Here is a 14,291-nt window from a genome sequence, read left to right on the forward strand (position 1 = left end):
TTCCTAGCAGTGCTATTGCTGGGTCATAGGGTAGGTCTATTTTTAATTTTTTGAGGAACCTCCACACTGTTTTCCAGAGTGGCTGCACCAATTTGCATTCCCACCAACAGGAAATCAGTGGTTTTTAAATTTAATAGCAGAACCACTGCACTGAAAGAAACCTTACTCAGAAGACTGATATACAAAACAGATAAAGAGAGAAAACTGCTCTAGTTAAAATTCCTTACCACATCTCACACTTAACTCATCTGGCTTTGGACCAGATAATCTTTAAAGTGATTCATGTTTGATCAGTAAAACTACAATTTCTCAAGATTTATTACTCTAAATAGTTTAGATGAATGGTCTTCCAAATGGAGTGAATGAGAGGTGGGAGTGTGGAGAAAATCAGAATATACACACACACACACACACACACACACACACACACACACACACACATAAAATTGTTATATATTAATATGTATAATAAAATTATATATCATACATATGCAAAATCATATTTTATTGACAGAATAGTATATATAATTTTCAAGAGTTTCTTATCAGAGCCATGATCAACTATAATGTTCCCAGAAACTGAGGTAGTTTAAAAACAATTTAGAAAGAAAGTTTTTAAGAAAAAAAAAAATCAACATCCATACCCACTAATTTAACACAACTGTTTTAATTTTTGTATATATTTAACGTGTTTCTATCCATAGACAAACATTAATTTTGGCACTTGCCAACATGGTACATAAGATTTGATGAATATTTCTACAAATGTCTATAAGCTCAAAATTATTTATAATTACATAAAGATGGAGATTCCATAATATATCAAAACAATTTCCTCCTGTTGACCATTCAGATCAGACTGGCTCTCCTTGTTGTTATTATATAATTATTCCTATTTGTATCTCTGTACACGGTAGCTTTTTGTCTTCTATTAAAAGTATCCTGAAGTTAAGATCTCCAAAGTGGGGTTAATGAACTAAAAAGTATGAACTCTGGTGGTTCTTGTTATATACAGTAATGCCTTCCAACAGGTCTTAAATCAATTTACCTGCAGTCATCACCTGAACTCTGAATACAACACTAGTTTAAGCACTTTTATACTTTACATCTTCCCACAAGTCTATGTAATGAGTATTTACTATTCCTGTTTTTTATGGATAAGGAAACTGAAGCCAAGAGAGACAATAAGAGCATGTATATTTTAAGGTCTTATTAAAGAATATAACCCACATTGCCAAATTCTTACTTAAAATATAAATAATCATACATACATATTTATTTAAACATAGACAGCTGTTAATGTTGCATAGTCAATTCCTTCATCTAGATCAGCATTTCCTGAGACACGTCTGGTAACATACTTTAGTTCTCACTACTACCCCAAAAGAAAATGGTTTACCCCTGACTATACTGTGGGGTTATGCTGTTGGCTTACACCATGGGGCGCTTAAAAAGGTATCCTTATGAAAACTCATTATTGCATTTATTATTGGAATGCTGAAGGGAACTTCATTTAATGTATCTCTTATAGTACCAAATCTGAGGCCCCAAGGGAGAAATACTCAAACAGCAGGGCCAGAAACATTTTGCTTCTCCTAAGCCATCAGTGTGCTTATTTAATGAACAATGGGAAATTTTAACAGGTAGCATTTCTTTATTTACTTTAGCCACTAGGAGGAAGCTCAAGGCAGTATCTGAAATCCTCTTTGGTAAATATTAAGATACTCAAGTATCTTCTCCCTGTATTAAATTCCTCATACTCTATTTTACTTCAACTTTGAACTAAACTCTTAGGACAAGAGTCCAATGTCATTTCCATACTTATACTGAAAGCTGATTTCAACTGCTTTAAGAATACACACACACACACACACACACACACACACACACACACACACACACACAGTAAAACCTTGGATTGTGAGTTCTTCAAGTGTTCTGCAAGATGGGCAAACATTTCTAATATATTTTAACCTAATAAACGAGTGATGTCTTGTAATAAGTGTAGTACCTGATGGAGAATGTCATATGACCACAACTCAGCCAATGGTTCTTGAAATCCAATTTGATACACAAGTGCTTTGGATTACAAACATATTTTCAAAACAAATTATCACAAACCAAGGTTTTACTGTATTTTTTTGGCAGCGGGTGTGTGTGGGGGGGAATCTGCTGTAACTTGTATCAATGCAACATAAAGATCAGGTTATACTCTGCTTCGACCAGGCAGATAATATGCCCCAAACCTTACTTTAATTTGTTTAGTATCTCATACTAAGGAAGTCATTTAAAATTACCCAAAACTTACCAATCATAATTCTCATTTGTATTCATAATCCAAAGCAATTCTAACAAAACTCCTGGAAACTAGCTCAACAAGTAACTGCATTAATTCAGGGTTAGGGGCTGTTTCATGTTTTGAACAATCAACCTACTCTACTCAGGCCAGGGATTTATTAAGTTTATTAAAAGCTCATCTAAGCAATTCTATCTTGCTTTTAAATAAATTGGTCATAGTTTAAAAACATTTATATTTAAAAAATTTAAAGCACAATTTCAGCATATATTTGATTTTTACAATATTACTCTAGGAGAGTACTGCCACTCATTTTACGGGTTGAGAAAACTAATAAGACATTACTAAAACTAATGAAGTTCATATGACTTTCTCAAAGTGGCATGTGCTGATGGAACTAGAACTAGAAAAGAAACCTTTCTAGACTTTTTCTGGAATGAAGGTAGGACATGGACTAAAGTGAAATGTTTCTCATCTTTATTAGCAATGTTCTAAAAAAAACTTTGCAGAGGAACAAACAACTGTGTGTCAGAAAACAAGAGATGAATTATGACCTTTCTGCTGAATGCTAAGAACTAATAATGAAATATTTTATCTCTCACAGCATCAATGCCCTTAGGCAAAAATGGGTCTGATCAAACTCAATTCAATGTATGATGATTTAAACTTCATTTTAAACAGCATCTAGCCATTCTTCGGAGAACCTTTAAATTCATTAGAGAATTGGGAGATTTTCAGAATATCTGCAGTTCTCACAAAATCAGGCCCCATTAGCTGGCTAAGGAGACTAGCAGTATACCCGAGCTCTAACCTAGGAGACCATGAGGGCATTTTTTTTTTTCACTGATGAGATCTAATCACTTTTGATCTAAATCTTAGTTAAGTGCATTTACACTACAGTTTTAGCCCTTTCAAAATATTAAATTATACCAATCTATATTTATACTTCTTGAAAATTTGCCTCTCTAGTATATGTAGTTTACATTCACAGTGATGGAACTAAAGTAAATTACCTTCAATATTATTACATTTGTACAGATTGTTTCCTGGTACAGGTATCTCATCTGACCTATATTAATCAAGAAATTATTTGAAAAGAATGATTTTTAATATAACAACTAAGATGACAGAATCTAACATTAAGATATTTACAATTTATATCTAAAGTATTTATGGGGTCCTTTCATGCTTTTTGGAAATAAGGCAACATTTTATTCACATTTATTCATTTGGCTGTGCTATGTTTTTAATACCTGGATGGTATTAAATGTTCACATGTATCAAACGAAATAAAATGGAAGTAATCATGTCTTTAAAAAAAAACAGAGTATTTTTTTTTGCATTTAATAACTTGTTTTATTTTTTATTTTTTTAAATTTACATCCAAATTAGTTAGCATGTAGTGCAACAATGATTTCAGGAGTAGATTCCTTAATGCCCACTACCCATTTAGCCCATCCCTCCTCCAACAACCCCTCCAGTAACACTCTGTTTTCCATATTTATGAGTCTCTTCTGTTTTGTTCCCCTCCCTGTTTTTATATTATTTTTGTTTCCCTTCCCTTATGTTCATCAAAACAGAATATGTTTTTATGGAAGAGACTTATGTTCTCACCTGAGGCTGCTGTGGCATTTGTAGGGGTTGAAGCAGCTGCTTGAATCCGAGCATGAGGAGGAATAAGAATGGTAGCTAGAGGTGGATTACTTGACAGTTCTAAAGAGAAGTAAGATACATGTTAGAACCCATTCTGAACTCTGTATGTGAAACTACTTTTATTGTTAACAATAAGCATAAAATACTGCATTAAAACACTGGCTTAACAGAAAAAAAGACATGATAAACCTACATCTAAAACTAAATCAATGAGCTAGAAATCAATTTATAGACAAAGTCCACAGAAATGTTGTGCACATAACTAAGGCACTATCTGCTAAAATTAGAATATGTCTGAGAAGTAAAGATAGCTTAGGGAACTGTACTGGCTGATGGTTTGAGAATAAGCATATCACTAAGATATAGTTCCATCTTTCATTAACTTAAATATACTAGGTTTTCCCATACGGCTCTGACAGTATTTGACTACAGGAATTGAGAGTGATGATGTCATAGAAAAGAGACTAGGACTATTGTTTGCGTATGCATGCATGGACCAAACTACCCGACTGTTAAAAGTTTCATTGCTTTTATTAAAAGTAATTTTTTTAAGTTTATTTATTTTGAGAGAGACAGAAATAGTGCAAGCAGGGGAGGGGCAGAGAGAGAGATGGAGAGAGAGAGAGAATCCCAAACAGGCTCCATGCTGCCAGCGCAGAGCCTGACCTGGGGCTCAAACTCATGAAACCATGAAATCATGCCCTGAGCCGAAACCAAGAGTCAGACGCTTAACCGACTGAGTCACCCAGTTACCCCAAAAATCAGAATGGTTTTATTCCACTCTATTTTCCTTTTTAACTCAGTAAGATCATTACTTTGATTCTAAGTTTGAAATAGGCTTTTTACCTTCATGTAGAAGTTTTTGTCGACTGTAAACAGAGTGGCTTTCTTTAAAGAATCAAGTTCTATATATAAGCCTTAAGAAGCAATTTAAGATGACACTGGATCTAATGATGCACACATATAGCAAGAAGTGGTAGTGAGCTCTTACATGTAAGTATCTGGTATTAGCTTTGGTAACATGACTGTTTTCCTGGTCTGCTCGGGATAACCCTGGTTTATTTTTGTTATCCCAGCATTTATCTAGTGACTTGATTTTCATGCTCGTAAGTGTTGTAATTTGAAGGGATAATTACACAACCATACTAGTTACAGGAAGACATTCTTTGAGCTACTGCATACATTTTGACAATTTACAGATATGGCATGGAATAAAAAAAAGTTAAACAGTATAATCTTAAAGTAAATTCACATAACAAAATTAACCATTTTAAAGTGTACGGTTTAGCGGCATCTAGTACATTCACAATGTTGTACAACCATCATCTCTATCTAGTTTCAAAACACTGTCATCACTCAAAGGGAAACCTTTAGCACTCACTCCCCATTCGTCCCTCCCCCCAGCCCCTAGCAAGGGAAATAGTGTTTTAATATAGTAGCTTAAAAACATTTTCTGTTGCAAAGCCCCTGTTAATATGGACTTACTCAAATTGGTACCTAAATATCTAAATTTTATACTAAATGATACCAGATTCTGGTAAAAATAAACAAACAAGAAACCCTCAACAAACCTATCCCAAGATTTATGAAAAACGAATGGGAACAAAAGCCTAAAACTGAGTGAAGACTATTTATTAATTTTTCCCCTTAAATGAGAAGATGTAAGGCAGCTTCCCTGGATAGAAGTATTTCTCATGTCTTCCCTGGAAGCCAGTTAGAAAACCATTGCCTTAATGATCAAGTTTGAAGAGATGCTATTTTCTCATAATCAGCTTTTAGTTGTTTTGGTTCTCACAGAGGAAAAGGAAGATCCTAAGTTGTTTTATTTCTAGTTAATCCAATTTTAACCCACAATCTTGTATCTATGAAAGCAAGAGAATCCTAATTACCATGGCTGATGACTCTATGGTTCTAGTAATAAAAATTAATGCAGGGTGTGGTAACTACTTTTGATTAACCTAAAATATTTACCATCTCAGTTACAATTAAAATCTGCTAAAATAGGGGCGCCTGGGTGGCGCAGTCGGTTAAGTGTCCGACTTCAGCCAGGTCACGATCTCATGGTCCGGGAGTTCGAGCCCCGAGTCAGGCTCTGGGCTGATGGCTCAGAGCCTGGAGCCTGTTTCCGTACCTGTGTCTCCCTCTCTCTCTGCCCCTCCCCTGTTCATGCTGTGTCTCTCTCTGTCCCAAAAATAAATAAACGTTGAAAAAAAATTTAAAAAATAAATAAAATCTGCTAAAATAGAAAGGCTTCTTAAAATTCATCCATCCATCCTCCCATGTGTCTATCAATACTGAGCATAAAACTGTTAAGTCAGAGAAAAAGATAACCATCTTTGATTAAAAGAAATTGAAAATGGAAGGTCAACTGCACAAATAAGCCAGCAAAAAGGCATTCAACCTATTCAGGATAGGGGCACTTTTAAATTAAAAAGATCTCTATGAGGGACACCTGGGTGGCTCAGGCGGTTAAACGTCCGACTCCGGCTCAGGTCACGATCTCATGTCACGGTTTGGGAGTTCGAGCCCTGCATTGGGCTCTGTGCTGACGGCTCAGAGCTGGAGCCTGCTTCAGATTCTGTGTCTCCCTCTCTCTCTCTCTCCCCCCCTCCCCTGCTCATGCTCTGTCTCTCAGAAATAAATAAAAATTAAAAACAAAAAAAATGATCTCTATGACTAAGTGCCCAACATCTAAAAGAAAATCTAAAAATGGAAAAGATGACCAGAGATTTTAAGGCATTTTGACAAAGCCATTTTTAATATTATCTTTAAAATGAACTGAATATCAGCAGTCTGTGGTCACTGTACTTACTGTCCATGCTGCCCACTTTCTCCCATTCATTTACTCTCTTATCAGATCACCTTTCTATGTATCTGTATATCCAGCTGAAGGGTCATGGTGGTTTTAGGTCACACACACACACACAGGGCTTGAAAAAAGCAACCTCTTTTTCCTTAGGTAGTAGACAGCCATTTGGGTCTAGGGTAGGGAGAGAGGGGTAACTAATGAAAAGAAAGGAGAAAAGTGAAGAAAATAAGGAAACAAGAAAAAGAGAAGCTGTGGGATCCTGGAGGTTTTGCCATATCCAAAGACAGAGGGGAGAGTAAGTAAATTCCACAAAACAACTACAAAGACTAGATTCTTAACCTAGAGTCAATGAGTGGTCTGGGTGGAGGCAGGGGGCTTTTGCAAGTTTTTTTGACTTTGACATACTAAAAGTTAAGGAATCCTAAACCCTTCCCATTATCTATAACTCACTATCCTTCTTCTTTTCCTTAATTATAGGGATTCCTTGAAGTCCACTGCTTTCCATCTGTTAGCTTTTCTCTACTTCAGAGAGATTGTTAATTGTTGTAACTTTTGCCTATGTGAAAAAGGAAGCCTCCTTATATTCTTGCTATAGTCCTGTTCTCTACACTAAAGTCTATTCCTTTTGTGGGGACAGATTATGGGCACTTCTATGGGGCTGGTACAAAATGGCTGTAATGATTTTTTGCTTGCAAGAATTACACTCACTCCCGGTCTCCCTGCCTATCCATGACAATGAAAAATAAGGGAATTGAGGCAATGAATGCAGATCCAAACTGCAGTGTGGGCACCACAAAGCAAAATAAGATGACATTTTAAAGGACAGGTACAGCAAAGCAACAGAACTTTTCAGGATCAGGGAGAGTACATGTATTCTTGAAGACAGAGAATAAGAAGTACAGAAAAGACTGAAAAAAAAAAGTAAGCTGAAAAAAAATAGTATTATTTAATAAATATTTGTCCTAGGCTTGAGAGTACGGAGATAATTAAGGAAACAAGGAGGTCCATAATACTGAATTGGTGCTAGTTCAGAGAAAAGGTAGGAATAAGATAGACCATGTTATCTCAGAGACATGGTTGAAAACAACATAGCAACAGGCTCAGAAGGCTTGGGAAACGTTAATGATGATAAAGGTTTCTTTAACCAACTGCAGATACCATGAAACTATCCATCAAAAAAACCATATAGTAGTTTATCAGGGAATATTAAGAATCTTTTGATGGTGTATCAATCATTATGTGCTCCATAACCAAACACTTTAATGGACAATTTAAATAAAAGCAAAATGAATTTTAAAATAGGTATCGATAAAGGCAAGATACATTTATCCAATTATCCAAGATACAGGTGTGCTATTACCAAGAGACACATGCACCCCCATGTTTATAGCAGCACTATCAACAATAGCCAAAGTATGGAAAGAGCCCAAATGTCCATCAATGGATGAATGGATAAAGAAGATGTGGTATATATATACACAATAGAGTATTACTTGGCAATCAAAAAGAATGAAATCTTGCCATTTGCAACGACGTGGATGGAACTGGAGGGTGTCATGCTAAGTGAAATTAGTCAGAGAAAGACAAAAATCATACGACTTCACTCATATGAGGACTTTAAGAGATGAAACAGATGAACATAAGGGAAGGAAAACTAATATAAAAACAGCAAGGGGGACAAAACAGAAGAGACTCATAAATATGGAGAACAAACTGAGGGTTGCCGGAGGGGTTGTGAGGGAGGGGGATGGGCTAAATGGGTAAGGGGCATTAAGGAGTCTACTCCTGAAATCATTGTTTCACTATATGCTAATTTGGATGTAAATTTTAAAAAATAAAAATAAAATAAAAAAATTAATAAAGCCAAGATAGATATTCATCAACTAAAAAGCTGACTGAATTCATTTAACTAAGTTTTGCTGCACTGTTGTTTATAATGCAAATGAAAGAAGCATTCCCATGAAAGGGCAAACTGAATAAACTCAAACATACCTGACTACTTGATAAAGCAATCTTTTAAAATATTAAAACAAAACATAAATCTAGTTGACGAAACCTTAAGTATTCCTTAACTTAAAGTTTCTATTCTTCCAAATATGAATCCCAAATTCAATGATAAATAGATAAGAAACTTTCCTAGTTTTTGGGGGGGTAGGGGGGACAGTGGCTCAGTGGGTGGGTAGGGTGTATATGTTTGTTCAAACTGTGTATAGTGTGAAAGCTGAGGATAAGTTGGAGAGAAGCAATCAATGTGCTAACCAGAGGGAAGAAATCAATCCCTTTGTTCACCAGACCTTCTCTAACAGTGATGTAATAAAATACCACTCATCAGGTAGAGAGGAATCTTCTTCATTAGTTCTGAAGCTCAACCTGCAGACCTGCCGAAAGGAGTCACTGAAAGAGGCAGACGTGCTTTTTCTTCTGCAATTAGGTCGAGGTCTTCATGTGTATATCAGGCCTCCTATATACATATGAAAATTGCCAGTGGTTGTCTATTATAGGTAAAGTGGTATTTCTCTCACAAAAAGGTTTAGACAATTTCACAATGGCATGCCCATTTCATCTGTGTACTTTTCATGAGCAAGAATCAAATGCTAGGATGTACACCTTGATCACACACATTACTGAATCCTAATGCTGCTTCTATGGATTTTTTTTTTAATAAACAAATAACCCTATTATAACTGCTCCTTTCTTCTCCTAACAATTTCAAAGTGTCCAGAAAATCCCTGACCAAGTTTCTAACAAAATCTTAAAATTAAACAAATAATTAAGCTTATTAGAAGGTCAGACAAATAGTAAAATAATTAGAAGGCTCACTACTGCTTCTTAGTGATATTAATGATGTTTAATATGAGGAGTACATAATATCTACACAAATCCATGACTACTTTGCCTTGGAACTGCCTAAGAGGGAGCATCACAATTTGTACCAGTCACCAAAAAATGTCTGAATGTGTTTAGTATACTACATTTATAGCAGTGACATATTTTAGAAGTTACCCAGCAAAATGTTAGTATTTTAAAAGATCTAGGGATGAAATCCCCAACCAGGACAATGCTTGCTAAAATAACTTTCCTTGTAAAATTTCATACAAATTAGGTAGAAAATTTGGTATTGGGGAGGTGTGGTGGGATTAACTGTAGACTCACTTAAACATAGAAAGCAACCAATTTCCCAATATATTCTAGCCATGGAATAGGCAAGGAATTGGTGAATAAAGAAAATACTGATCCCTGTTGGAATTTCCTGATTCCAATTCGTGAGGTCTGATTCAGTTATGTCCAACCTTTGAGATCCAATGACTGAAGGAAAGAGGGTGTGCCAAAGGTCTCTTCAGGTTTCCAACATCTAGATGAAGATAGTATCATTCAGGGGGTCCCAGAGCACTGAAGCCCCAGTGCCAGAAAAATGAGATGTCTGATAATCTGTTTTGTGAATCCAGAAGGTCAAAAGGATCTCCAAGTTTTCTGTCCCTTGTTCATTCCTCTTCTTCCTCCTCTAGCTGATCACAGAAATGCTTGTTTTAATTATGAGTAATACTAGTGTTCATTTATTGCTAGTTACTTGTGGCACAGTAACAAATATCAAATTGCAGTTAGCTTTATTGTTAAGCTTTACTTTAATACAGCCCTGTATTTTACTCAAGTGTTTAATCTTCATAGTTCTATTCATATGGCAGGTTTACTAGTTAAAACAACACTAACAGCAACTAGAAGGCACATTAGAAATGTCCAATAAATATTGGTTACATGAATATCGTGTTTACTTAAAGTGGCATGTGTGACTCAAACATTCATTAAGCACCTACTACATGCAGATCAGGAGTTATCTTTATTTCACTTGGGGGAATTAGTACAGACTTCACTGAAAATGTATGAGGCTGGAGGAGGGTTTTATTCTGCCTATAGCAGAACCTCACTAACACCCTCCCACCCCAGTGTTTCCTATCTCTGAACCCTCTCTAGCTATACAACCAATTGGGGGATTGATTCTCCTTTTCCAAGTTCTTGTATTACCCGGCTTTATTCTGGTTGTTCATTTATTGCTATTAATATGTGCTTTAAAGTTGCACCTGCACAACAGTTACATCTTTGCCTTGGTAAACAAGATCATCATTTGGAAACACTGATCCAAAATCAGAATACAGAAGATCAAATAGAACAACACCAAACAACACTTCTTCCCTGGGCAGAAACACTCTTCAAGTGTAACAGTGATCTAGAAGGAAAAGGAGAAAGTACTACCAGTGATGACAGCCCAGTTTCAGAATGGCTGTTAGGATAGGGCATTTTAATGCTTAAAAAGGAAGGGCCATCTCTCAAAATGATGGCACTCTCAATTTAACACATTTAGTTTTATGGAAAAGGATTTCAAGAACATATCTACACATTTCATGTGAACAGATACAAAGACTCCTGCATATCCTTTTCACTAATATGCACAGAATCACAGAGTCACAGCGCCGTAGAGATTGCATATACTCTATACACACCAAATACACACACACTCTTTAAATCCCCAAAGACATATTATGTATATTCAGACATACATAGAGCCATAATTATATCTGATATTCTGGGCAAATATAACAATTTGAAATACCAAAATAAAACAATCGTCACTCCTTTTAAAAAGCTTGTAAATAACAGATATGTATAAATAAAGTTTGAGCTAAATTATTTATTCTTCTTCAAGTTGAGCCTTTACTTTAAAACGCATACGTCAAAGCTGAAGTTAATAAAAACTTTGGAGGCTTCTAAGGACATTAAAGTTAGCTGACTCTATTAAATAATTAAATAACTCTTTAATTAACAATTAATTAAATATTTAATTATTAAATAATTGAGTAAATCGGATTAAATAATATGAAAAACTGTCCATTCACAAAAGTCCAATATTTTCAAAACCATATTCTAAAATCTAAGTCAATTTATTTTCATGTCAGTTTGTCTTATGAATGTAATTTACTAGAGAATAGGTAAATAGCATTTACCAGGCTGTGATTCATTATTGCAATAAACTTATTTAGAACCACAATGCACAATGAAACACCACTTCACATCCACTAGGATGGCTATTAAAAAAAAAAAAAAAAAAAAAAAAAAGGAACATAAGTATTGGGGAGGATGTAGAGAAACTGGAACTGTTGTAAACTGCTGGTGGGAATATAAAACATGCAAACCACCATGGAAAATAGTTTGGCAGTTCCTCAAAAAGTTAAACATAGAATTACCACATGACTCAGCAATACCCAGAAGAATTAAAAACAGTATTCAAATAAATATCTGTAAACAAATGGTCATAGCAGCACTATTCATAATAGCCAGAAGGTAGAAACAAGCCAAATATCCACCAACAGATGATGGATAAACAAAATGTGGTGTATCCATACACTGTGTACTGATTGTTTGTGTCCCTAAAAGTCATATGCTGAAGCCCTACTCCCCAACGTAATAGTGTTTGGAAATGGAGCCTTTGAGAGGTAATTAGGTCATGAGGGTAGAACCCCCATGAATGGGATTAGTGGCCTTATAAGAAGAGACACAAGAGACGTAATCTCTTTCTACCATACAAGGATACAGTAAGAAGGTAGCCATCTGCAAATCACAAACTATGTCTTCATCAGACACCAAATCTACTAGCACCTTGATCTTGAATTTCCCAGCCTCCAGAACTCTGAGAAATAAATATTTGCTGTTTAAGCCACACAGTCTCTGGTGTTTTGTTACAGCAGCCTACACTGATTAAGACACACTACAGTGGAATATTATTCAGCCATAAAAAGGAATAAAATACTGACACATGCTACAACATGGATGAACTTTGAAAACATTATGCTAGGTGAAAGAAGCCATATACAAAAGGTCACATAATGTATTACTCCATTTATATAAAAATATCCCAAATAGTGAAGTCCAGAAGCAGGAAGCACATTGGTGGTTGCCAGGAGTTGGAGGAGGAGTTAATGGGGACTGACCACTTAATGGGTGTGTTTTCTTTAGGAGCAATGAAAATGTTTTAGAACTTGATCAAGGTGGTAGTTGCACAACATTGTGAATATACTAAATGCCACTGAACTGTTTACTTTAAAATGGCTCATGTTATACAAATGTTTCCTCAGTTTTCAAAAAAACTTAGGATTCCATAGAATAATAAATTTAGTTGTTTTAAAATTTTATTTTCTTTAGTAATAATGAATAATTATTAGTGAGTAAAGAATCACATATATGAACAATGAAACCAAATCCTGGATTTTTAAATCTGATTAAATAAAATGTTTAAGTATCTCAGTTTTGATCAACACATACAGGTGTATTAAAGAGTTTATACGAAATATGTCTGAATATAGGGAGAATCATTCTCCAAAATGTGTCCATTAAAAATATCATGTGTGTTTGGGGTTCTACTGAATTGCTTACTTGACAAAAGGCTTCCTTAATTCATGTATTTGAGAAACAAAGTACTCATTGGAGAAGATACTTCATGTGAATAAAACCACAATCAATGCTTGTTTGGGAAACTAAGTTCACCTGACAAAAGTGGTTAAAAAAAAAAAGAGAGAGAGAGAGAGAGAGAAACAAATAAAGTTAACATTAACATAATAGTTTCTGATGTCAAGATTCCACAGTAACAAATGCTGGATGTCACTGTATACAGAGCCTTTTAGAGACCACTTTAAAAAGTAACCCAGCAGATAGTTATATGTGTAGCTAATTAACAGACACCTACAGTACAAAACAAAACAAACAAAACAAAAAAACAACAACAAAAAAAAACTTATGACATTTGATACCTGTAGAATTTCCAGTGGTGGCCTCATACAGATTCAAAAAGTGCTTCATATCAAAAAATTTAGGTGATATAACCTAAAAATCTATGATAGTTCAAAAAGTAGCTCTACTGATGACAAAGACGCAGATATAAAAGATGCATTTATAAGAAGTATTAATAAAATTGTTTCATGAAATGAGAGGTAAAAAAGTGAAATGCCTGAATAAATATTAATCTTGTATAATGTATAATTTTAAATATTTTTGAGTTAATCAAAAGAAACTCTTTTGTGATCTTAATGGGAAAATAGAGTATCACTTTATATTCAAAGATTATCAGTATATGTATGCATCAGAGAAAAGACTGAAAAGAGCTACACTATGAAAATGTTACGGTGATTAATTTGAAAGGTAAAAGTGATTACTTCAGGATTGTGATTTTAATTTTCTCTATACTTCTTTTGCATTTTCAACATTTTCCTCAATCTACATGTACTACTCTTGATTAAAACAGAACAGTAAGAACTGAAAATAAAGTTTATTTTCTTAGTGACATGGAATTATATAGAACCTTTGCTCCAGAAGAGGCCAAGAGTCTCCCAGTCTAACCTACTGCCAAATTGGAGAACATTGGACATCATCCAGCTTCTTCCTCGTACTGAGATCAGTATTTTGAAAAACACTTGTTCCACTGTTAAACAATTGAAAAATTCCCTGATTCATCAGTAATTTTATTTATTAATCTCTATCTATGCCAGG

At 34.8% G+C, this 14,291-nt stretch overlaps 1 protein-coding gene across 3 annotated transcripts in view; it reads right to left on the minus strand.

Moving 5' to 3' along the window:
• The window catches only part of GSK3B (glycogen synthase kinase 3 beta), a 197,802-nt gene that overhangs the window by 15,927 nt on the left and 167,584 nt on the right, over window positions 1-14,291 (minus strand). For all 3 annotated transcript variants that reach the window (XM_003991674.5, XM_003991675.5, XM_019839811.3), the window contains one exon: window positions 3,911-4,009. In XM_003991674.5, coding sequence (XP_003991723.1) covers window positions 3,911-4,009 — 99 coding nt within the window. The remainder of the gene's footprint in view (window positions 1-3,910; window positions 4,010-14,291) is intronic.

The sequence above is a fragment of the Felis catus genome, chromosome C2 (genome assembly GCF_018350175.1).
Source record: "Felis catus isolate Fca126 chromosome C2, F.catus_Fca126_mat1.0, whole genome shotgun sequence".
NCBI lineage: Eukaryota > Metazoa > Chordata > Mammalia > Carnivora > Felidae > Felis > Felis catus.